Raw genomic sequence first — 27,002 nt, 5'->3', positions numbered from 1 at the left:
AAAAGATGTTTTTTTCCTCCCACTGACATTGGGGTGAGCCATGAACCATCACTGCAAAGCATAGATTGCGCTGGACGTTGAAGGACAGAGTCGTAAATGTATCACCTGTCATTCTGTTTATCACTTTTTAACGATGTTGCGACATGACCACATGAACTCCTGCTCCCACTGTTAAGAAAACAATTAGGTATGAAATGTTTTATGGTCGTATTTCTACAAATAAGTTGTTCTCGAGTTTGTTTCCGACTGAGCTGGGGGTTTTTCTCTACTTTAATAAGTATAATATATTTAATTACAGTCTACTCTTCTCTTCTCTGTGTGTCTCTGACAGCGAGTGGGTGTGTGGGAGCAGCTGCAGTCGGGTACACCATCAACTCTTATTAGATCACTTCTCTCTCACACGCACGCACGCACACACACACACACACACACACACACACGTTAACATGCAGGCACTTCTGGACAACACACTGTTCTTGTGCAACAAGAGGACCAATAACACACAGACTTCACCCCACACAGTCATGTACAACACACAGGGAAAAAAAGAGGCATGTTAACTGAAATATATTAATATATTAAAAGTAGAACAGAACAGATGTGTCGTGTAGAAACTTCTAAAAGATCTAACAGTTGGTCGACAGAAAATTATTAAAAAACAATTTCGATAACTGCCTTATTGTTATAAGCATCGTTCAAGCAAAAAGGATCAATGCTTTTCTCTGTTATATATATATCGTAAATTAAATTTGATTTAAGTTTTATGGACTGTTGTGGGACAAACAAGTAATCAGAGGACATCACATTCCATTCTGGGAAATTCTGACAGGCCTATTAATTTATTTCCTGAACCTTTAATTGACTAAATTGGTTAATCTTTGAGTCATTAGTTGCAGCCCTAGCAGTCTTGCCGACTCTTTTCCAATGAAAGCAGCAAGCACTAGTCCGCTCGAAGTTATTCTCCAGTACTTATAGTTTCCAAAATATTATGAGAATTGTGGAGAATCTAACTGATCCATAATGAAACAGGTTGCAGTGAGCAGGTTGGAAATAGTCTATAAACACTGAATTTCAGATGGTTACATGTTATAACAACGTTATAAAAATATAACCACAAATCCTATTACAAACAGGTTGTATTACTGTAGTGTATTACTTTTGTATTGGTCAGCCCCAACACGGCTTGCAAGCTCCAATAAAGAGAAAGTTGAGAGTGACGTCATAACCACAGAAACTCACTACAACCAACAGAACTCCCACAGGAGGAGAGGAAGAGACCCTGGCATCACTGGCAGAAGAGCCGTGGACCGCTCTCTCTGCTTACTCTGAGCAGCATGCGTGGGAATGAATTACAACATAATATATTTGAATACATTTCTCGCCTTTTTCCCTGACGGTCTGAATAAGTAGATTATTTTGTCAGTGCTGGCAATTTAGAAATAATGTCGCTGATCATCCGCAGGGTCAACAGTTTGTGTATTCTCATTCTCTATGCGAGCAGCCAGGTAGCGTCGCTTAGCACTTCAAAAGATGTGGAAGAAAAAGATTCAGCAGCTGCATTGGTTATTTCTCGTCTAAGGTCTCTTCAGAAACTCAGGTACAGCCAGTGAGAGTTTGCATGGTTGTCGGTGCGGGGGAGCCCATTTTGGTCAAGCATGCAAAGCTGGGAAGTGGTCTAAGCCCTCGGTTAGAAAACCGCCCCTGTAGACGCCATAAAAGGGTCTGAGAAGTTGCTAAATCTAGCGTGAAAGTCGTGTTGAGTCGAGTGTGTGACACTGAGCCCTTGGTATAAGAGTACAAGACAAAGTAGGTAACAGTGAACAAGAAGTAGATTCGAGTTGTAGAGTAGAATAAATTAAAATAACGCTTGTTTGTTAACAGTGAAATAACCATTAACTAACTTTAAATTAACTCATAATGGCGGTTGTCACCCAAAAACATTTTAGATCTTATATGAAACTTAAAACTGGGCATGTGTAAAAGCTTTATGTTACATTTGTGTTGTGTGTGTTGTGTATGCGCGTGTGTGTGTGTGTGTATCCGGTTGTGAGGCTGGATACAGGAAGCCTGACTCTTTCCCTCTGACCTTCCTCCCTCTATTTATAAGCACTCTCTCTCTCAATAACATGCATGTCAATTTACCCTCTCAGCGGTGTGCGCCCTTTTTTCTATGAATTTTCTGCATCTTTACAACTGTATCGTGTAGTAAACAGTCAGAATTTTTGCACTCATTTTCATAGTATAAACATAGTATAATCTTTTTTCCATTTAGTGTGCACCGACGCCTGTCAGTCAAACCACAAATTTGGAGAGCTGCTGCCAATTTAAGTATACAGTACATTATTTTTGTCACTATTTCCTCAAAGCCTGCTCAGAATGAGATATGAAATTAGTACGCACACCACGTCTTCCTTTCTCTCACTTCTGTTCGGTCCCAATCCGCCTTCCTGGCATGACAGGACAAAAACCAAAAGGGTACAAATCTATCTATCAATATTTCTGAAGGACTTTAGACCACCCATGCAGATCTGATGCTGTCCTTCACTTGAGAAGGTGAAGGTTTGCTGTGTTTGCCTGTGAGAGCGTGCCTGCCCTTCACTTCACTTCCACACTGGCCTATATTGCTTCTCCTCTGGGGGTGGAGAGAAGAGAAGAGAAGAGAAGAGAAGAGAAGAGAAGAGAAGAGAAGAGAAGAGAAGAGAAGAGAAGAGAAGAGAAGAGAAGAGAAGGGAGAGGAGGGGAAGTTAGAAAGAAAGGAGTGTGAAAAAGAGAGAGACTGGAGATGAGAGAGAGGACAAGAGGAGAGAGAGAGGAAGAGGGATAACTGTGAGAAAAGAGAGGGAGGGAGTGAAGGAGAGAGCATCTGTAGGCGGTCTTGGCTTTGCCCAAAGGCCTTGGCTTCTCTCCTCATCCTCCTCCTCCTCATCATCATCATCGTCTCTCCTTCACACGTTCACTCTCCTTCCCCTCCTCAACCTCTTCCTCATCTGCCTCCCCGCTCACATCTTTCTCACCATTTTCTCGTCCTTTTTCCGTCTTCGCTCACACTTTTGGGTCGAATTCAGATCAAATTCTGATGTATGCAGTTGAAATGAAGCCAACACTCTGAAGGAGGAAGGTGTTTTCATAAATATGGGAAGACTTGTGACAAATAAATAATAAATTAAAAAAATACAAAAATGAACCGCATCATGATGAGGTTTGTCTTGATAATGACAATAAACTTTGAGTAACTGTCTCTTTAAGGCCCTTCTTCCTGAATACCCAGTCTGCTCTGATTCGTCGGCTCACACATGCCTGAGCCAGCACCACCAACAACAACAGCAATTGTGTGACATGGTGATTTAGTGTGATGTCACAGAGTCAGTAAATTAAAGGTGGAACTACTGATGAGGCGTTTCAGTGTGAGAGGTTGGAGTGAAAAAAAAAAAAGTTAATGGAAAGAAAACAAGGGAAAAGCTTAAAAGGTTGCCTTTAAAATAATATGGTTCAGTGCGTCATTTCAAATCAATATTAATCTCTTCCAAAAATAAACATGCAATCGTGTCCTTAAAAAGAATTTGAATAGAAGGCATACATGAAACACGGTTTGCTTTTACAGCTCAAGACACTTCAGACTCCGAAAGCAAACCTGTCGGCTATAAATTAACTTTACGTAGCACTAAATTCTTTTCAAACATACCTTGTGGTGGAAAATGTAATGACTTCAGGGTAAATGGAACAGTTCTATCACACCGAAAACAGCTGCACAGCAGGCTCCATAGCTCAGGGGTTAGAGCACTGGTCTTGTAAACCAGGGGTCGCGAGTTCAAATCTCGCTGGGGCCTTGCAATACTTTATTGAACTCATCCTACACCTACACAGGTCTATATCTTATCTTGGTTGGGGGTACAAAGTGCAGGACTGTGAATCACCTACGTTACGTCTACACTACAAAAGCATTTTGATTAGGTTCGGTCTGAGTATTCGAGTGGAGATGAGATCTTTACTAAACACACTGTACAGTGAATGTGGACTTTCCTTACTGCTGCCAGTGCCTACACATAACCATAAAAAAAGTTTAATAATGTTCTAATGTTCTCACCACAAGCAAAAACAGTATTACAAGATCAAATATTTTGGAAGAAAACCAATGAACAAATTAGTTGTTGCAAATTAATTGTTTAACACCTGCCAACACTCCCTCTTTTTCACAGGCTAATGTTGGCAGGTATGGTATAAAAACATAATTTCTAGGTGACCCCAAAAAACTGCAGGATATATAGGAGCCAAGGAGGATGACTAACAGTACTGGAAACTACAGCAGAAGAAAGTAAGAAGTATTTTTATTATATTTATAATACTTCTCTTGTCTTTCCTTTCAGCTGCTGTATATTTTTTACATCTTCAGGCCCCTTAAAATATTGAAATTACACAATTTGACTCTTTCAGTTGAACTGGCAGATGGATTCAAGCGGTTTCAAGACAGACAAGATGGGAACCACTGGTACAAAACATGGCTGAGCATACCAGGAGGACAACCTGTTTGAAATAAGAATGAATTAATAATGCGGAAATAGTAATAGCATCTATCATAGTAGTTATAAAGACAAGCTTGCTTTCAGGAATATCTAAATACCTTAGAAGAGTATTCTAATTAAATTAAATAAGCATAATATAATCAAAGGTATACAATCATTTTCCTTCTTCAAGATTCAAGTTTCTACTGTATTAGCTGATATTTCAGAGGCATGCACTCGTGCTCCACTACCAGATTTTCACTCTCTTTTTCTGTCTTTTTGTCCAGCAGAGTCAGCAAAGTATATTTTCCAGAACTCCCACTCAGAAAACCCACTCTGTTTCTATAAGTGGGAGAGAGAGAGTGAGAGTGAGAGAACTGTTAGTGTCTGTGAGCGGGCTACTAACAGTTATAGTGGTTGAGTGTCAACTCAACATGATACTGAAACAAACACACACACGCACATGTGCACGCACACACACACACACACACAGATACAAAGAGTGATTTCCATCTTAATGGTTTCGAAAAAGTGGGAGAAAAGGCATAAATTATTAATGAGAACTAATAAAAACAAAAGTGTATTTTCCAAGAAAGGTTTCAGCCAGTTTTCCGAAACAGTCCAGTCGACTGATATGAATTTATTACTGCAGAAAAGACAAAGACAGTAAAAGCGAGGGCCTCCAAAAGTGTTAAATCTCTGTAAACAATCCTTGCATAAAGAAGACCCACAGATATGTTGAAGTGACATGTCCTTTCCAGAGGCAGACGATCTGAAACACGGCTGATGACCTCATATTATCCATTTATAATGAGCCGTAGGCTGTACGTGGTACAACAACACGGGGATGTAATTGCCAGGTAATGTTCCAGTGGCAAGTTTGTCAATGCCTGCCCCACGGGAGACATTAGTGCCTGAAAAAACATACTGCACTCTGTAAATGAAGCGTCAATAACAACACGCACACCCTCCATTTGATCTAATGTACTGCAAACTGCTGAGGAACAAGGAGAAGCTAAAAGCAAGAAACAAAATGAACACTTTTATCACACGATCCATCATCCAGCGTTCACACCTCTTCAAACACCATGACAGGACACTTACTGGATTTCTCACTTGTGATTCATTTGAATATCGGTGCAAAGCATGTCTGGAAATATGGGCTGTTTGTTTATAGAGTGCATGTTTGGATGTTTGGTGAAACCACTCAGACTTTAGATGATTTTTCAACACAAAAGCACTCCTGAAGGTGTGTTCAGATTGAATGTTATGCAAATTTTAGGTAGCCCGAATGCACACAATGTCGACGGAGAGACACAAGCTGATGCAAATGGATGTTAACAGATGCAAATTGAGAGTTATCTCTGGTTTATGACACTGCTTTATGAGAAACAGGATCAGCAAGAACAGAGCTTGGAGAAAATAGAGAAACGGTTGGAGTTACTCTGACATTCTGAAATTAATAGTTGCACACACTGACATACATCACAGTAACTGGTTTCATTTCAAATTGAGAAAGATTGTTGAAACATGCCAAAACTAGACGGCACACCAACACACTATTTCCATCGACATACAGACAGTCAAGCAACAAGTTTGAAAAAAAAAATCAAACACGTTTAAAATTAGGGTTGACCCAAATGCTTCGAAGCTTTTGAGGCTTCTACCGTTGCCATGGTAATCAACATCCAAAGCGGTACTGAAAGCAAGGAGGTGTTTTATCGGCTCCATCGAAAATAGAGCCAAGAAGACTGACAAAAAGAATGAGAAATGGAGCTCGTCTGTGGCGTTAACGTAGTCTCAAACCAGCATTTCTACTCTACGAGCACTGAGTTGTGCTGGATGTTAACTGAACCCTCCATGTTAGCATCCGATCCACAGTCACCTGAATTTTTATCGACTTGATCTGCGGGATGTTACGATCCCGAAAACTCATCCTGCGATATTGTTCACGTTATTTTAAAAAAGTAAAGAAAAAAGATGAACTGAAAAATGTCCTTTAATTATAAATGTGATGTGTACTGCGTTTATTATTTGTATACAGTTTGTTCTTAATTGTTTGTTCCTTCAATAGTAAAATAAAAGTAGCGCGCCATGACAAACGCAAAGTAGCCACCAGACTATGTACTCTTGCACAACAATACAGCAGCCAGCAGCCAGTAGCAGTTACTCCCTCCCTCTGGTTATACAGCCGGACAAGAGACACACTTATAGTGAAAAACGGCACCGAATAATTTTTTATTGCAATATCACAAAATTCGGTATGTATCCCTATTATTTAGACGTGACAAATGAGGACAGTCCCTAAAAATGAGCATCTGATGAGCAGTCGTACGTATCATAAGAACGTATATATGCCTGGTTTTTATATGTGCAGGTTTTGACACCGAATGAATTCCATAGAGGAGCTCTTCATCCGTGCTTTAAACTTGAAGCACTCGAAAACTGATTTGGTGACCAATTACCATGGCAATGACCGAAGCTCAGAGGCACTGTGGGTCAGCCCTGGATAATACGGTATGTATATTCTACTCTACAATCAGTTAAGACATGTCATGAACTGCAGCCAGAACACAGGAGTGATACTACCCTCTCCTCCTCACCCATGCTCTCTTTCTCTCCCTCACATCTTCCTCTGACACCTACATAATTACAGTCTGTCAGTGTGTGTGTGTGCGTGTGTGTGCATGTGTGTGTGAGAGCGAGCATGTAATGTGGGGGAGGCATCAGAGTCACGCTGTGCATCTGGATCTGACCTTTACTGCTTAGAATAGACACACACACAAATACACACAGAAATGACTGCAGAGAAAACGAAGAGCAGATGAAGATGGGGAAGGGTGAAAAGATAAAAAGCGGAGGATAGAAAAGAGACAGAAGGAGACAAACACAGATGGTTTGGGACATGACAGATGCAAATACAGAGAGGATAGAAGGTTAACTGGGAGCAAAAAGTGAATAATAACTAAAAAACTTGTAAAAACAAATCTTAAATCTTCACTGTAAAACAAAGTGAGCGAGCGATGAAACGAGGTGAGTGTGCTGTCTCTAACATCAGGCTACAGCTGCCTAGTAAAATTAATTATTTACTAATGACTCTCATCTGACCTGAGCAATTAGTGCACACACACACGCACAAACACGCACACATACACACAGAAAGAGAGAGCGAGATAAAGATGCTGTCTCACTAATTATAGCGTGTCTCTGCAGCTGAGGTCTGCCAGGTCGTGTGTGCATGTGTGTGTGCATGTGTGTGTGGGCGAGCCAGTGTGTGAGTGTGAGTGCATCGGTTTGAGTCAGGGACGAAATGCAAAACAGCAAAAGAAACTCTTAACTGAGGAGGAGGGGGAGGAAAAACTTAAAAAACATACAGATGTTGATGTATAGAGCGGCATTTTAATAAGTGTGTTTGTGCGTGTGTGTGTGTGTTTGAGTTTGAGCGTGGATTCATCTAACTGAGCGCTCGGTAATCCTACCTGCATAGACACATGCAAACACACACAACAGACACACACAGACACAAAGAGACACTTCCAAAAGGCCGGGGTTAATCCCTGCAGCACGTACATGTTTACAATAATGGCAGCGTACATGTGTGTGCATATTAATAGGAAACTATAAATAGAAAGGGATGCAGATGTGCTGTACAGCAACTGAAAGATAGAACATTATAGTGCAATCTAAAACCCAAATCTCTCCTCTCTGCGATGTGGAGCTGACGGAGCAGCTGGCTCCGAGCTTCACTAAATTAGTCAGCCATTTGGCCTCAGAGCTACAGATCTCTCTCATCCATCATAAATGCATTTTAAATATGATTACACCGGACAATACAGTGATGGGGATGAATCAAATAAATAATAACCCCTTTGTGTCAGGCTCTTAGCTGAGGAATCCATCTGGCAGAAGAGCTCAAAAAGAGAAGCTGGAGAGTAAAAAACATGTTGAAATTGTGAGGTAGATCATGGTAGGTAATTAAATTGTGGAGGCATGTTAAAGATGCTATTTCCTACTGTTACCTAGATACTGAATTTAAAAAAAAAATCTCCTCTGCACTTAAATTTTTTTTTTAAAAAAAAATAGGTGTTTTATGTTTAAAAGAACAACTCCAGGATTCGTGACGCTGATAGAAAGTGGAAAAAAAGACTTCAATCTCTCTCAGGGGAAGACGGGAAAAAAAAAAGCAAAACAGAAGCAATAATTGTCCCTTCAGAGCAAAGTCTCAGAGGCAGGAGAAACTGTCCACCTGATTGTGGTGAAAAAAATTTGCCATTTTCTATTTACCGTCACGTTGCAGCATTCTCCTAAATTACCGAAGTAGATGTATTGATTAAACATGTAAAACTTTAATGGAAAAAACATAAAATGGCTGCACACTGGTTTTCCAGCACGGTCCAAATCTCTGGAAACCAAAATTACATCTCAAAACAAGAGTCAAAATTAATTCAAAGACAAGTGTTGAGATTGTGCATCCACTTCAAATGAGGTACGCACTAATGCACCTTAGCAGCGACAGATCTCCGCTTTAAAAGGGACATTTTATGTTTTAATTGATTTGTTGTTTACATTTTAAAACATGTTCTAGCCTACTTCAGTTGTTAAGGAGTACTTAATCACATCATTTTCATATTTGGGTGAACGCATCCTTTAAATTTACACAAAGTTTTTAACATTGTTGGTATGGCACAGGCAATTTAGCTTATATGTATATAAAAAAAATGCTAGATTAGGGCTGCAACTAATGATTAATGTCAGTCAATTAACCTGCTGAATATTTTCCAGAATCCAAATATATTTAATTTACTGTCAAGATTGAGAAAAGCACAACGTCCTCACCAAGTACAAGCTCCATGCTAGATGTTTATCATATATAAAAGAGATTTCATGTATTTTAATACCTAAAAGGTATTTTTCTGATATCATATTTTGCTTTAGTACCTTAATCTAAGTGCTAATCATAGACAACTGGACGTGTTTCAGTTCCTTGAAGATGTGTCACCTCTCATCCAGGAGGCTTCTTCAGTTCTAACCAGCTGGAGGGGAGCTGCAGGCTTTTAAACTCTGTCTCCCCTCCAGTTAGTTAACGGAGGTGAGAGGTGAGACGTCTTCAAGAAACTGAAACACGTCCAGTTGCCTACGATACAGCACTCAGAATTACCGTGACCCGGATGACCGAGAACCTTCATCAACATTTTATTTTTTTTCCATGCTTCCCCGCTGTATATTCTGCAACACGAATGTAATGTAAATGCGCTGCCATTAAACCGAGCTTGACCTGATACGAGAGCGAGACAGAGAGAGAGCAAAGCGTTAGAGTTTCAGCAGCAGTGATGGAGTCAGTGACACCTCAGCAGTCAGCTCCACAGGTTCATTATCGGCTCGAACGAGACAGATGGGCCTGTTGGAAGAGAGAGAGGAGGTGCTACTGTTCAAGCACAAACCAGGAAAACACGACTGCTGCTCTCTCTGGAGGAGAGTGCTGCGGTGTGTTTTAAAGCACAGTCACAGTGGTAGGCTTTCTTTTTCCATTTTCTTTTACAGGCTCGATCTGCACTCTGTTTAGTTCTCCCTCGTGTGTCCTTCCCATGTCTGCTTGTATTTATGCATGCCATTATTCCTCTGCTGTAAATATTGTAGATGTATTGTAGCATACAAGAACAAGAGCAAGCTAAAGGCTGAAAGAAACGCCATCCATCGACACATCCGTCTGTCCGTTAATCTAATTTAGGCTAATCAAGGCAGTCCAGACGTCCCTCTCCCCAGGGGTCTCCTACTAGTTGGACGTACCCGGAAAACCTCCCATGGAAGGTGATTCCAATTTATATGACCTCAACTGTCTCCCTGTGACATGAAGGAGCCCTGACTCTGAGCTTAAATCACTGCAATATCCTCTCAAAGTCCTGTGTCTTTATCTTTTGGACAGCCAATTCTCAGTGTTCTTGTGATTCTCCCTCTCTCCTCCTAGATATCTACAAGTCTTGCAACAACCTTCAACCAACTATAAAAAGAGATTAACAGAGATCATTACTGTGGCTAACCCATCGCCCACACAACCAGCCAGGCAACTGTTCGCACAGTTGGGAGGCACACGAACCAGAGATTGATACTCTTTTACTTTTATTGACATCAATGCCATTATCAGTTCTGCCTTTTGATCAGAAGAAGTCTGTTATTCAGCGCACATCATCAATACTGTTATGAGTAGTTGTACCCACTTTCTACATGTGTTACAAGCATAAATATAAATAAATATGTGAAGCTCCTTTAGATTAAGTAAAAGCTGCTGTACATGAATATGACAACCTTTGGCTGCTCCTGACCTTCCATGTCTTCACTTTTAAACTTCAATATTGCCGATCTAACAGCACAGCTGTTAAAAATTAGCAGTGATAAAATGTTTTCCTGTTCACTTGTCTTGTTCACAGCTGTTTAAAAAAAAATACAACCCCAAATCACCCACATACCAATTTGCATTCAGACTTTGTTCTTTATCCAAGTCCACTTTACTTGGAACTGGGAAAAAAAACTGTGTCTGACAGAAGCACTGGGACACTTTCAGGAAGTCGGGAATACCAACTCGGAAATACTGACTGTCAACTTGAAATGGAACGCACCATCACATCATCACAGGACTCCTGTGTTTGTCAAAATATTGCTGGTAATATGTGTTGGAATCTTAACTTTACAAATAACAGACATGGCAGATTAAGGACATGGCAGATTCGCACAAATTAAAATACACTGGGACGTTGTCAAGATGGTTGCCGAGTGGCAAATAAGACCTTGGATTAAACCCAAGACCCCCAGCTAGCAGACTATCTCACCAACAGAAAGCAATCCAGTCCTTTCACTCAATCAGTCAATCATTCAGTCCGATCCATCCACATCATTTACATACAGTCACGTCAAGCTTTGGTTGTTCTCAGTAACGAATATTCACCATGTTAACACACTGTTTTACTGCCACTGAAGACAACAATCGAATCATTAACACCTTTCAAAACAACTCCACAGATCAAAGCAAGACCTTTAGTTTTAGTGTTTTATACAGCAGCAAGTCAGTGTCAATCATAAATATTACAACCCAGCAGGTACAGAACGAATGTGCCGTCTCATTTTCTTGTTATGTTTTCATCAGGATTTAGTGAAGGAGAATTTACTTTCAGCTTATGAATGAATAAAGAACTGTAACTGTTGTCTCATGAGTCGAAAATTATCACAATAAAGCATTTCATGAACACTTTTTGTGTCTTTTTCAGGCGGTATAAACCTCTAAAATGACTGTGTGCACTGCAGAAGGTTCAACACATGCCATTGTGTTGAACCTTGACAAAATGTACAGCTCATCCCTGCGCTGTGCCTCTTTCCTTTACATCAGAGGAATGTTAACATACACTTAGGGTATATAAAGTGACAGTGGGGAGTGTGTTCTGTCTTCTACCCTAAATCACGAGAGGTCTTTGTTAATTCAGCTGCCTTGCTGTTGTCTTTTTGGTCATCACCCTGTTTTATCAGGTAATTTCTGAAGACACAGAAATGTTCTTTTATAGTGGCTCCTGACAGACGGGTCAGAAAAAGTTCATTTAGACAATGATCACAGTGAGAGGACCTTTAACAAAGAGTCTTACTGATTTACAATATTTCAAGTGTCTGATGGAGAAGGAAGTAATTGACTAATCTTCAACACGTCAAGGTTTCTCTTCACTTCTCTTTTCTCGTCTGTTTCGCCTCTTGCCCTCTTTTTTTTTCATTTCCAAGCAGGAAAAGCCTCTTACAGCCAGCCAGACGACTAATAAGGAGCGGTTCCTGTAAGCCAATCCCCCATAATACCTCAGCACAGTGCATTATGGGCAAAATAACCCCCAACACACACACACACACACACGCGCACACACACACACACACGCGCGCTCTCACTCTCAAACACTCCTAAAAAAGGCCAGGAAAGGAGAGAGAGTGAGCTCAGAAATCTCACTACGGTTCCTAGGACAGACATCATCATTCCCCCTCTTCTGAGCAGAAAATGAGTGATAATATGCATACGTATACACAACCACACCACCAGCCAACTGGAAGAGTGTTATACAGAGACAGTGGAGAGGGATGTACCGACATCACTCAGTACGTTCACATGCACAGTTTAGTCGGATTACAGCCATAGTTTGGCTATGTTACTGCAATTGTCCGAGTAAACATGCTGGTAAGAAAATCAAATTATTGGCCGAAGCATGTCATACCCCTGTACGATAGATACCCATTTCAACTGTGGTAATAGAGCCACCTCCGGCTGACCTTTATACGCCACCAGCGACAACCAACTATGCCTGGGCATTCGTGAAAGATGACGTACAAAGAGCGAGACAAAGCTACATCTCTGTATATTTCGCATATGGTGTACATGATAATTACACAAACTAGATGCACAGTGGCGCTCTTGCTTGTGTTGATTTCGGAGGAAAGGTGATTTCCGCTGTTGTTCTACTTCCAGCTCATGGCCCAGGGAAAAAAATCTCAAGCCTGCACAGAACTCAAAATCCGAATCCAAATCTGATGGAACATATACATGCAGGAGTGACGCGACTATTAATCAAATAATCTAGGTGTTTTAATCCGGCTATGAGAAATCCGATCCGGTCCGTTTTTAGTCAGACTAAGGTGTTAACATGAATCTTAAAAATCCGATCATAGTCAGACTAACACAGTCATTCGGTTTTCTGTCATTGTCTGTCTGTCTATATGTGTGTGAAAAGAAAGATAGAAGAGAGAGGGTGTTAGTGTGTCCAAGGGGCTGAGAAACTCACCACATCATGCTAACACTCACACTAACATACACACTCACATTATTCAACATGTTTGACTGAGGCAGGAAGAGATACACTGTCTCCCACCAGTATCACAGCATCCGTCCTGTAGGAAATGTTTATGTTTATTTTGACCTCACCTTCAACCTGAGAGTCACTCTGTCATCATGTATAGAACATGTTTGAGAAGACCTCTGAGCAATAAAGAAGGTTCAGGGCTGAGAAATATATTGATTTTATATCAATAAAGTGATATAATATTTCTTACTGCTGCAACTTAACATTATAACCAAAGTGACTTTCACTCTGAGGTAGACTTACAGCTAGCGTTTATCAAAAAATGCAACTACAGAACAAAAGAAAAACTGTCATTTCCGGCATTTGTTTACAGCTACTCAGTTCGAAATATGTTAGTGAGTATTTATATTCAGTCTATGGGAGTAAAGGAACAAGAATGACCTGTTAGATGAAGAGCTGCAGGCAACAGGATGCACAACTCCAACTTCTCAGATGTTATAAGTGAAATGTGAATCTGCTGCTTGGTGCTGATCCTCTGCTGCTAGCCCCGCTGCTGCACGAATCAGATGAGTGTAACTGTGGTGTCCATTGTCCAACTAACTATTGATTAAAAAGAGAAATAACAGCGGGGGCGGCGGGCAAGCAATGCAATCGGTGTGTGCCTAAACATCTTGTAACATCGGTTACATCGATAACTATGACAACTAATGGATTAATCATTGCAGCTCTACACACCAGCAGTCACAGAAGATGAACTAGCGATATCTGGCATTAACAAGACCGTTGATAAAAAGCCAACTGCAGCTTAAAATAGCTGCACTTGACCATGTCTCTTGAATTATCCATACTTCCACGCAGCCCATCTCTCCTCCTCCTAATTCTCCTCCTTCTGATGGGAAAAGAGTATCATAAATATGCATGTATATCTGTTCATCCATTTGGAGGATGAGAGAGGGAAATTGTGTCAGTAAGCCTTGTATTTCATCAACAATCGGTGCTCTGATCGTCTGCTTAAAAAATTCATGAGTGTCTTTAATCTGCCTGGACTCCGAGCCAAGCGTTCCACTGAATTTAACACAAACTGCGCTACAAAAAAACGACTCATACAACGTTTGTATAAAACACGACAGAGCAGCTCTTTCTCTATACTGAGCATACAGGTGTATTCAGGTGAATCTCTCTTCTGTCATTGGTTTTACTGATTAAATCCACTCTAGCTCTGCCGGGAAAAGGAAGAAAAAAAAAAACAGACAAACACAAGGTAAAGAGCCCTTTGTGCTAGTTCATAAGAAGTATTTCATCCTGTAGTTGTTGCAAAGGGATTGAATTATTCAATCAGTCACAGACTACATAAAAGGAGCGTAACAAGATGAAGCATCAGGGGATTAGTATTATTCTGATTCAGCCTACAAGTGTGACATGTGTGCAGCAAATTTCATGACAATCTATTCAGTAGTCATGAAGAGATTTCACACAAAACTGCAAATGTGAACCTCATGGTATCAGAGGATCACCACAATCACTGTATATATTCAATATGTAAGACCACCTAAAAATTAATTGGGGCATTTTGTAGACATGTATCAATAGCTGGTGGTTTGGACTTTATGCAGCCATTTTTCTGTTGACAAAACCAAGTATTTGTAGCGAAATGTAACAAGACTTTGCAAATGTTTGTCTGGTGACCAAACTGGGTATTTTTAGCAAGATGATGGGAAATGTTTGGAGACATTTTTCTTTTTTTTTTTAATGAGACATCCGCACATTTTGCAGCCATTTTTCTGGTTACCAAACCAGGTATTTTTAGCCAGACATCAGGAGATTTTGCAGCCATTTTTTCTAGCGTCAAAACTGGGTATTTATGGCGAGAAGTTGAGAGATTACGCAGCCGTTTCCTGGTGACAAAACCAGGCATTTTTAGCAAGATTTACGGACATTGTGTAGCACTTCTCCAGACAACACAACAAGCTACTTTTTCACAAGATGTAGAGAAATTTTGCAGCTAACGTTCTGGTGACAAAACTAGGCTTTCTTAGCGAGATGTTTGGACATTTTGCATCCATTTTTCTTGCAAGCAAAAAAGTATTTTAGCGAGACTTTGGAACATATTGCAGCATTTTTTCTGACGACAAAACCAGGCATATTGAGGAAGACCTTAACCACAGCATCCTCTCCTCCCTTTCCTGTCGATCTTTCAGATGCTTTATCTAACAACAAAGACAGAAGAAAACTTAAAGAATTTATCCAACAACTGTTGAGATTTCAGTGGTGGACAGCACCAACAGTGTGGCTAAAAATATAAAAGTCAAGTTAGTGAACCAGATATTAATGACCTCTGCACCATGGTGCCATTTGAACATGTGGCGTGACAGATGTGACAGTGAAATTTCAATGCTGACCTCTGGTTACACTGCACACTTGTCCTTTATCCCCTATCAGCAACTTCTTTAAAAGATAAAATGCTCCACACTTGTCAAAATCTGATTCATACCAGACACTTCAAAGGAAAACCTGATACATCTTTTCTTTGTACCAAGAGATTAAAAAGATTATATGTGAGTACTCCCTGCTGTTCCATAATTCAAACTGTAACTGTTCTGAACCAGTAAATATGTTGAATGCTGTCCCCTGTTGTGTATAATGATTATTTTCTTCTGTTTTGGCCTTTCAAAGTTAATTTCCCAGGGGAGAAGCCAATGCCGTTGTGCTGCACTGTGACATATTGCTTGATTACTGTCAGCAGCATGGCATTAAAGAGGTTTCTAAATCTGAAACATCTTGCTCTTTCAGGCTGTTGACCCGTGTATATTGTTTATATAAAAGAACTTAGGACTCGTATCACAAGGTTAAAAATTCATGAATGCCTTTAAGTGCCCCGAGGTAAGTAAGCCTATGAAATCTGATACAGGCTACAAGTCTCAACTCCAACATTCCTCTCTACCAGAAACTCAGAAGTGCAAATGTTCATTAGAAAAAGGGAGAAAGAAAGAAAAAAAATACAGTTAAACTAAATATGTTTTAAAGTCATGCTGGGTTTATTTTTTCGGGTTAGGGTTTGAACACACCATTTCCCTGAACAAAATTAGAGATTTTTCTGGGTTTGAACATTGTTTGAAACACTAGGGAGGTAGATTTGAGAAATCTTTTCTGGTGGATTGTTTTTTGTTTTTTTTTTCTCCATGCTCAGCCTCAATAAGCAGCAGCTGAGGCTTTAATTGTTAAAAATATATCAGGGACCTTAAATGCCTCCTTCTATCGCCGGGAGGCAGTCTTTGAAGTCAAACAAGTTATCAGGCTGGTTTTATTTTTAGACCGAGTTAACTTTTTATTGCCTCACCTCTTGTCTCAGTTCCCCATTGGACATTACAGTGATCATCTTATAATCAGCGTCAATCTGTCACTGTTGTCTTGTCATCATTTTTACTTCCTCCATGCTTGTCCTCCTCCTTGTGACACAACTTTGACTTTGTCTGGAGAATGTTTCCCTTTCATCCCTCCCTCTGTTCCCCCTCTCCCCCTCTGTGTTTTGTTCCTAATTGAAGGCTGAAAAGAGAGTTTTATATTCTGGCAGCATCAAATGATGAAAGGCCTTTGATCACTGTTTACCCCTGCAGGTGGTGCACAGCGGTAGCAACATGAGATACATCTATATCTTTTTATGTTGTTCCCCCTCTTCTTGTTTTTCATGCGACTCTGCAGTATGTCTTCCCTGTCCCTGCTGTATATTGTCTCATGGCCTACGAAGACATGAAACACAAAGTAAATTGGACTGCGGTATGACAAGCACTTATTGTGATCTGTTGTTTGTGAAGTGGGCTGTAAATAGTGGAGGGATAATGTTACAACATCCTGTCCTGTGGCAGTTTGTTTCTGCACCATTTCCCACGAAGGCGGTGGTGAAATCTGCTCACATGATCAGCTGGGTGATGAAACAAAGAGTTTGTTTCTTTGTATTTTCTGCCTCTTTGGCAAAAGACTATTTTTACCAGCAGAGTCAGGGTCGGGGGCAGCGACTTGGTTTGCCAGATGGAGGCTCCGGCAGAGGTTCAGGTAGTCTGAATGTTGACCGTGACAACATTATATGGGATCAAAGAAAAAGCCAGTTGTGTTGTTTGACAGCGAGACAAATCAATCTTTGTGCAGACAAACAAAAAAACCAACAATAGGAAACAGCAGCTCACCACACCTTAAAGTGAATCTATCTTCTACCAGTCTGGTTGGGGAAATCACAGAAGCTATTAAAGTGCTCGTATTTATTATTCAGCAACAGTGTGCAGTCTTACAATAACAACCAGAGGCAGAGCTCAGCTGAAGGCTTCGGTTTTCACTTCATTATATTTCAAGCTTCTCCTGGTTTTGTACTAGCTTTGAGGCAGGGCCATAATTTAATATTACTCAACTTGTAATGTGATTACATGGTCACGCATTGTTACCCTTAAACAAAAGTCTGCTGTCAAAGTTCATGATTCCATGCAATAGTAAAAAAAAAAAAAAAAGGCTGACAAATTCAGTTAGTGGGTTTTTGTTTTGTATGTATTTGTTTTGAGTTGTGCTACTTGTATTAAAGTTTAACTTGAGTATTCTATTTGTGATCGTGCATTGTGAAATATTGTTTAAAGATAATTAAACTAATATCATGAATCTGCAAAGGGTGTTTGTTTTTTTTGTTGAACTGCAGAATCTTTATTTTTGGTGAACAGTATTTGCGTTATAAATCAAATCAAATCATTACCCCAAGAGCGATTTGGAGAACAGCGAAAACCTGGAATGGATAAATAATTAGAAAAGACTGCAATTCAGATAAATATCCAAAACTGCCATAGATCAGTCCTCAATACTGATTCACAAATAGGGTTGAAATGATGGATCAACTAACCAATCAGCTAATGGACTTCAGCAGCATGTTCAACTGTTCTGTGCTGTTCTTTCTCACTTATAACATTTAAGTGAATGTTTGGAGTGTTTAAACTGTTGTTGGACAAAATAAACAATCTGTAGGCTTCACATTGGGCACAAGCCATTAATTGGTTAAAGTCATGCTCCATAAAAGAGTGCAGTTGCAGCCCATAAATGCCCGACACACCCAGAGACATTAAAATATAGTTACCACACAGTATAAACAGTATGGCAAAATCCAATATATATATTTCACCATAATATCTAACTAATTACAGCCGAGCCGCAGCACTAAGTGGCACTGAATATTTTATATGTTTATCTCATTACAGCCATCAGTCATTTGGGACATTAGTAATAACGTATTCCAGTAAGGCTGCAAACATTACAGACGTCTAGATATTGGATATAAGTGCATTCAAACTTTCGGGTGGACCGTTCGATTGTGATTTCGGAGAATCAAGGCTGTGACGTATACAGGAGCTTTAGTGTTTTATGAGCTCCAGACTGCAGTTGACTAAACTGTCTCGACAGCTGGACAGTCCAAAAAACATTCAAATGAACTGCTGACCACCTGACTGTCACAGATAGGCAGGAAGGGCCGCGAAAAACAACTTCCTGACTCACTTACAGATTGAGTGACCAGCTGGTTGACTGACTGGCTAATTGAAGTAATGTCTTACAGACTAACTAGCATGCTGACAAACTGGCTGGTGTCATACACACACACACACACACACACACACAAAGCGACTGTCTTTCTGATGAAGGGAAGACGGTCATGCAGGCAGACAGCTAAGAATAGATAAAAGGAGGGACAGTTGGAAAGCACACACGCTCACAAAGTGTGACGAATGTCTGGCAGATAAGTTACACGTGCCTTACGCTGCCATAAACACGTTATACCACAACGCAGCGCACAAAAGCACACACACACTGGCTTTGATGTCCAACGGCATCATTTCTCAGCTCTTTCATATTGCCACATATGGTAATTCTCTTCTTGGCACTGGCCACTTCAAAGCTATGTAAACTACCTTCTTACAAATCATCTCTCCTGACCGGCTAATGCCATTCCCTCCACATGGCTGAGTCCACGAAGAGGAAAATTCACAGATTATACACAGCTTTATCCAACGAGGTCAAAGGTCAGAACAACACCAAGACATGTAACTGACGCTCCTGCGTGTCCCTGTGATTTGTTTTGTATGGCAGAGAAGTGCTAGAAAATGACACAGAGAGATTTCTGGCGTGATTGAAGGCACCAGACTGCATTCATCCTAACATGCAATTAACAGACTGCGCAGGATTAAAAATACAGTACAGACAAATCTCCAATGAAGTCCAGAATACAGTCGGTTCTCTCATGAGTGTTTTGGTAAGTTCGCCATAGACGCACACCACAATACCCTGTTGTGGATAACAGCAAACAACGGTTGCAGTTACATGAGCCAAATGTTCTTTCCAAATGAAATTAATCCAACTGGGGACTCCACTGATGCCGTTTACAGTACACGAGCACTGACTAAAATGACTGGAAGAGGCTGCAGAGCAGAGGGTGACATGGGTGGAAAATATTCTCCCAATCTTGACCTCTCACTATATTTTTCTTCTTATCTAAAGAGCAGATTTCGTACTATAATGATCCTGTCACTTTCACCCCCCATCCCAATTCAATCAAATATACATGTAGCGAGAGATAAATATGGAAAGCAGCATTTATTTCGAACTTCACTGCTGGAGTTTCTCCAATCCGACCTGATTGTGTCGATCAGACTGAATCCTCATGACAATGTGCCATAGTTTTTAATCAAGGTATTAAATTACATCAATTAGTTATTTACAAGGAAATGTATTTAATTTCAGTAACGCCGTCTAAATTCTGGGTTTATCTGGGCTGCATGCATTTTAGTTTGTATTTAGAATAGGCTACTACAACATTTATAAAGCTGATTTGACACAACGCATCTTTATGACAAAATATTTTGTTACATAGCAAAACACATGTCAGAAAGTCAGATACAGGTTATAACTCGATTTTAAGTGAACATTTACTGCGTTGCGTTTAGCAGCATTAAAGAGAGACAGCTAACTGGCTCGTCTGTTTGTATAACACAGGATGAAGACAGCACTGAGATGACTCAGTAGGTGTTGTTTATGAGATATGAAAGCATCAACAATGCTTTTTTTTAATGTGATGCAATTACTTTAAAATAACAACCATGAAACTAGAATTACTGCCTTGAAAGCCTCCAAGCACCAGTCAAGATGCTGTTCTTGAGATATAATATTGACTAATGGCCAAAACATTTTTCACAGAACATTTTATCACAGTAACGTTTATTTTTTAGACAAACCTTTTGGTGCAAAACTTAAAGAGCTTCCCTCTATGTGTTACTGAGATATCACGGACAATATAAAATGTGTTAATTAAGCTTCAGTTGTGTTCAGATATAACTCTCTGCAATACAGCGAATATAAGTGCATTTCCCAAAGTGTTGAACTATTCGTTTAAGGACTGGAAACATGAGTAGCATGGGATGCATAACAGTTAACTGGAGGTGTGGTTTGTTGCTCGATTGCACACATTCATACAGGTGCAACAGCTGTAACAAGTCAGCTGTAACCTGACACACAGAGCACCTTTAGATGCATTAGATAATGACCAAAACAAGTTTTGTTTGCAGAGCATCAAATAACTGTTGATTCACACACAGTAACCATCACACAGGCAGAACTAAGTCAAAATGTCCAAAGTATGACTAACAGTGTCCCCACATTTAATATATGACCATTTTACAAACAGTGTCTGCCACAATAAACTAGCAGATTTGAGTGCATCTGTATCTGAAGAGTGATCACCTCTAAACATTAAATGTCCTCCGGCGTATATGAATTAGAGAAGGGTTTTGACATGCACAATGTCCCAAATTCACCCCTTCATCAGGTTACAGCTTTTTTATTTTTTTTTTTTTTGTGACTGAGGCAACAGATTTAACAGATTTATCAGAGCAAACTACTGCTGCAGTCATAAAATCAGAGAGGCCAGCTGTGGCACTCCCCTGAAGAACAATCTCCTGGAAACCTCACTTAACCAGGAATGGTTTCCCCGGGGAAAACACCCTGAGGAAGAGAGCCTCTGTAAATGATGATACAATAAAAGTGAAGGAGCAGTGTGTCTTCCCTTGGTAATGCATTTTGCTTACTCAACTGAGTGTTTACAGACTAAAGGTCTTCAAAAAGTGGAAAATAGTCAACAGGACAAATGATCATCTATCAGATGGACTGTAATAGGATTATACAACACCATCTCTTTTTCAGATCAGATGAATTTCCTCCCAAATGGCCAGTTTATTGTCTTTTAATGTGTTTGCATGACGCATTTGTAATCTAATTCAGATGTTACTTACTGGTGGAATAAAAGCTAATATGAACCATGTTTAACTTCTAATAGACTTTATTGAAAAAAGCAGCCCAGTTGCCTGGATAACTTGTTGTCAGTTAACATTTTTGCAAATCACTAATTTGAGTTATATCATGTTCACATCACATATTCATGACCTGACTTTCATGTCTGGAGGTGGAGGAGAGGGTGGTGCAGTTACAGACAAGAAGGCCACCACTGATAAGGGACCACAGTGTTGTAATGTAAGCGTGAACCCACTGGATATTTCTAAGGAAACCATGAGACAATCTCCTGCTGTGTTTTTAACAAGACCTCAGGACATTTTACAGTCATATTTGCAACAAGGCAAACCAGATAATATTGATTAGGAGTTGGAACAATCTCTAGATATGTCTGTAGCGACGAAATCAGATGTTTTTAATAAGGCCTCTGGACAATTTCAAGCTGTGATTGTGGCAACAAAAAAATGATATTTCTGACAAGACCTCTGGACAATTTCTAGCCATGGCTGTGACAACAAAAGACAGACATTTTTGATAAATATATGTATATATGTTTCATGTTTGTGGCAACAAAATTAGGTTTCTGGCCTTGACTATGGCACCAATATTGAACCATACCATAAGCGTTGCTGCAACAAAAAATAGGAGATCGAACCTCAAGAAGTTGCAGCATAAAGAAACGTCAAGTTTCAACATATCCATGGTTTTTAAAAGGTACATTGCCGACATGTATTATGGCGACTGGGTTGAATATAGCGTCAGGTCTACAGACACATGACCTCATCACCATGTTACAGTTCCAGTGTGTTTTAAAACAATAAATATTCGCTTGCCGCCTCAATGCTGGCGATTTAGTGCGTTAGCTTGATTTGATTCTAGATAATAACTTTCATGTTTGCTCTGCCTGTCACAGTGCCCCAAATCAGACACAAACAAGCTAAAATGATTGATTTGACCTCCATTTCCAGTAAAGGTTGACACACACACACAAATACACACACAGGGAACAAACAGAGAAAAAAAAATGACAGACACTTGCATAGATGGATGCCACGCATTCCTGACAGTGACATTTGACAACCAAAAACTGCTGTGTGACTGTGTGTGTGCGTGTGTGTTGTGTTTGGTCCCTGGCCAGTTTTCACTATCAACAGCAGCTGCCAGTCGCACCGGGGTGTCAGGCTGCTGCTGGCATTCACACACACACACACACACACACACACACACACTGCCTCAAAATCAATACTGTTTCTCCCCCTAACCCCCTTCACATGCTCCAACACCACAGGCAGATGCACACACACTCTCTCTCTCACACACACACATACGCATTGTTGATGTACATGATAAACTGTTTTGATCCAGCAGTGACATGAGTTAAACTGCTGCTGCTCGTGTGTGTGTGTGTGTGTGTGTGTGTGTGTGTGTGTGTGTGTGTGTGTGTGTGTGTGTGTATCAATGCGATGTCGAGGCTGTTAACAGCATAATGGTGACCATAACGTGGCAAGCCTGGACAAGGCTACCACGGCATGATGTGTATTTGTGAGAATTTGGCATTCAAATGAGCAAAATAGGCTCTAATGTAATCCCTCAGTCTCTGCTGTGTTTGTGGTTATAAGCTCTGGCTAGCTAACATTTCAATTCTTACAACAGCATTAGCTTGGAAAATAGAAAAACAGACATGAACACACAGGCAGACAAGACCCAACACATCCTCCCCTGACCAGTATCCTGTCCCAGCATCCTCCCAGCTCCCCCACTCACCGATACGAGGTCTGTTTTCTGAACGCCAGTCCTCTTAATTTCTCCTCCAGCGTCTCTTGCTCCATGTCGGGCAGACTGCTGAACGTATCGCTGCAGCAGCCCACGGCTGCCTCCTCCGAGCCGGCTCCGGACTCCGAGTCTCCCCCGTCCGCTCCCAGAGAGGCCAGGCGTCCGCTGAAGCCCCCCGACGCTGGGCTGGTTCGGTCTTTCATTTGGGGGTCCATGCTGGTCAGTCCACGCTATCCGCGCTGGACCCCCGTCTCTCCCGGCTTGTGAGAGGGGCACGGACGCCGGTGGTGGAGAAGAAGAGTGGGGGGTAAAACACGGGGAGAGGACGCTGTCAGCGGCTCAACCGTCGGGATTTCTGACCGTTGACTGCCTTTATATACTGCAGCCAGGTACGGCAGCACGCGCAGCCGCCTGGACAACAGACCGAACTGCACTCACGAGCCCTTAATGACCAACGGCAAGCGAGTACGTCAAGCTGCCGATGTCAGCCAGGAAGTGGAGCGTCCCAGCCTTCACAATAAAAGCTAGACGTTTCAGAAACGCTCACACAATTATTTGTTTTTGTGTGTTACACTTAAAAAAAAACAACAAAAAAAAACGGGTGTTTTATATGAGACGTCATCTACAGCCATGTTTGTGAGAAAAAAGCAGGTATTTTTTATTGAGCCCTCAGAACATCTCCACCCGTGTTTGTAGTAACAAAACCAGGTGTTTTGTAGGAGAAGTCTGGACATGTTTGTGTGGAAAAAAAACTGATATGTTGGACGAGAGTTAGGAACATCTCTAGCTATGTTTATCGGATATAACACCAGGTGTATTTGACAACATCTCAGGACATTTCCAGCCATGTTAGTGGTGATAAAACAGATATTTGGGACAAAACATGATTATAACCACAAAAAATGTTGTGTTTTTTTAAATATAATTAACTGTTTATTACTGTAATTTTTAGTCACAAGTGGTTCCTAATACATAAATAGCCTATCATACAACTTTAACCTTACTTTTTAATCATTTTATTTTGAAATATGTGCCCGGAAGTCGTGCATTTGATTTGTTTCTGATGTGACACGGGTTTAAAAACAGCGAAAGCGCGAGCTGCTGAGAGGGCGGCGACACCAAACACGCACAGAGTGAGCGGACTACAACTAACTGCAGCATCCACCCAGCCATCCATCAGTCAGTCAGTCCCTCCATCCGTCCGTCCGTCCGTCCGTCCGTCCATCCATCCATCCATCCATTATCCCTCCGTGTCTCTCTGTCTGTCCACCCATCCATCCATCTGGCCCATGGGACGAGCAGTGTGGCATTGTGGGATACTCCCTCTCCTCCTCCTTTCTGCAGCATCATCAGTCAGAAAGTAGGGCAGAGGGTGAGCGTACACACACAAACACATGCACCCTCTCAGTATCTCACTCTCAAACACTAATGACACACACACACGCACAGAGTCCGTATTTATGATCTGTGTGTGTGTGTCATATTCTCACTCTGCCCCTCATCATGTCAGCCCTTCCTCCTCCGTCATTAGCAGTAGGTCATCCTGTCAAACATCAGGCCACCGTGTGTCAGCCTCCTTTTTCGCCTCATTGCACTGAGCCATCAGGTTTTACAGTCACCGCTGACCTGAGGTGAACTGAAATGTCACCTTGCTGTGCTTTTATTTCTGCGGGGCACCATCTGTTTGCAATCTCTGCAATTATAAACCTTGAATAATTTCATCACAGGACGTGTACAGTTGCTGCAAAGAGAGTAAGTAGTACATTTAGTCACTACATTTTTCAGGTAACTGTAATCTACATGAGTATTTTTCATTTTCTGCTACTTTATACTTCTACACCGCAACAACTGAGGCAAATATGGTACTTTTTACTCCTCTACTCTTATCTGAGAGCTATAATTACAAGTTATTTACCCCAATAAAATCAATTATGATGTAATATAATCAAGAAAAAAAAACTTTATTGTGTACCCAAGAAGATATTAACACACTACACAACATATATAGATAAAATATATTAAAGTCGTCAAATTATCATCAGTGATTATAATCCAATAATACACATTATTCTGAAATATGACATTCTATATAATACATACTTTTAGTTTTGGTACTTTTATATAATTCAATGCTTTAATACTTCTGTACTTTTACTTAAGTATATATTTAAATGCAGGGCTTTTATCTGTAACAGAGTATTTCTACACTTTTACTTTACTATAAGGTATTCAGATAGTTTACTCAGGTAAAAATACCAGTACTATGATGTAGAAAATACTTAATTACTCATAGAAGTACCACGATTACAGTTATCCCAGATGTTACAGCAACAGGTGACCACAAGTTAACTTGTGTATTTCTTTAGTTTGAACATTGTTTTTTTCATTTATATTTTAATTTGGCATGACTTTTCATCTGTTATCTTATGTTTTAACATTACATTTGTTGAGAGCAGCTTCACATCAGGACAACAAAGACAAAAACGATGCAGAAACGTTCACTTTTCACCCTGATGGAAGGATTTTTCATTTATAATTAACATGTGTCTAAAAAAAAAACTCCTGCAACCCTGAATCAAAGTGTGGAATCAGACTCCATCCCCCTGATCCAACCACTGACTCTCTGTTTCATCACACACTTTCAGAGAATCTGATCAGACGTTCACATTGATTTTTACGAGAAGCACGATGCACTTTAACTGGAGCCACACTGGAATTCCTGGTTGCTGTGTTACTATGAGACTGGACTGTTGTGAGGCTCTGGGACTGTGTATTGTCTCGGGACTGTCAGAGAAATTCGCACTACTTAATACGAGGCGCTGCTGTGGATCTATTTTAGGATCGTTGTCATGACGGAGGACATAGAAGCTCCTCTATAGCCCGCTGTGTTAGCCATGAGACTCCCTTCTGTCCTAATGGAGTTTGGACTTAACTTGATTTAAAGCTGCAAAGAAAATGCTTTGAAGTTGCATCTATATAACATCCACTGATGTTATAAACATTTTTATGGTTCGGGAATGTTCAGTTTTTGCTCTTGTTTTGCTCATTTGGCTGGCGGTCAAAGAGCTACACCTACGTCTACGTACGCAATAGTTCTGTGTTTATTTTCGGCCATTTTTGTTCATCTCTGTCGTCCTTGTTTTTAGCTGTTTGTCTGTTTCTATGCATTAATGCGCATGTTGTAGTTACGTGAACATTTCACCCAAATTAACCTGTTATATCCTCACCCCTACGCTGATGGAAAGTCAGGTGAAGTGTTTTTAATCCACAAAACATTTCTGGAGCCTCACACCAAAACAGTGTTGCAGCTGTTCTCCTCCACAACTGAAGCAGATGGGGACTTGTTTTAAAACTTAAAAAAAAACAAAAAAACAACCCCTTAAACCACAAGATGGCTCCACAGAGCTCATCCAGCATAACCAAATGTTTCAAGAAGCCCGGAGATCCCAAATTGATTTGAAAATATGTTATTTACACTAATTTTAGAGCTGAAATCTTCACTGTAGCCGCTAAGCTAAGAGTGTTAGCACACACCTCGACAGAAATGCGCACCAAGGATGTAAATAAAGTTTTATCTAATAAATAAATGAATACAATTTTCGGTATA

The 27,002-nt window shown here is 40.5% G+C and overlaps 1 protein-coding gene, 1 long non-coding RNA gene and 1 other non-coding gene across 9 annotated transcripts in view; 1 reads left to right on the top strand and 2 right to left on the bottom strand.

The window, feature by feature from the left end:
* Positions 1-23,819, bottom strand: part of dgki (diacylglycerol kinase, iota) — a 68,456-nt gene extending 44,637 nt beyond the window's left edge. For 2 of the 4 annotated variants that reach the window (XM_037121066.1, XM_037121070.1), the window contains exon 1: positions 23,387-23,818. In XM_037121066.1, the coding sequence (XP_036976961.1) occupies positions 23,387-23,610 (224 nt within the window). In that variant the 5' untranslated portion in view covers positions 23,611-23,818. Of the gene's footprint in view, positions 1-23,386 lie in introns of all 4 variants that reach the window. The other 2 variants (XM_037121068.1, XM_037121067.1) reach the window with 2 other exon arrangements.
* The window catches only part of LOC119032215, a 1,052,400-nt gene that overhangs the window by 257,554 nt on the left and 767,844 nt on the right, over positions 1-27,002 (bottom strand). The gene's annotated exons all lie outside the window — the stretch shown is intronic.
* On the top strand, positions 3,755-3,827 carry trnat-ugu. Its single transcript has one exon. It is a non-coding gene; the product is annotated as a tRNA-Thr (tRNA).

This window comes from Acanthopagrus latus, chromosome 14, assembly GCF_904848185.1.
Source record: "Acanthopagrus latus isolate v.2019 chromosome 14, fAcaLat1.1, whole genome shotgun sequence".
Classification (NCBI taxonomy): domain Eukaryota; kingdom Metazoa; phylum Chordata; class Actinopteri; order Spariformes; family Sparidae; genus Acanthopagrus; species Acanthopagrus latus.
Note: the sequence above shows the minus strand (reverse complement) of the source record. Positions and strands in the feature narration are given on the sequence as shown.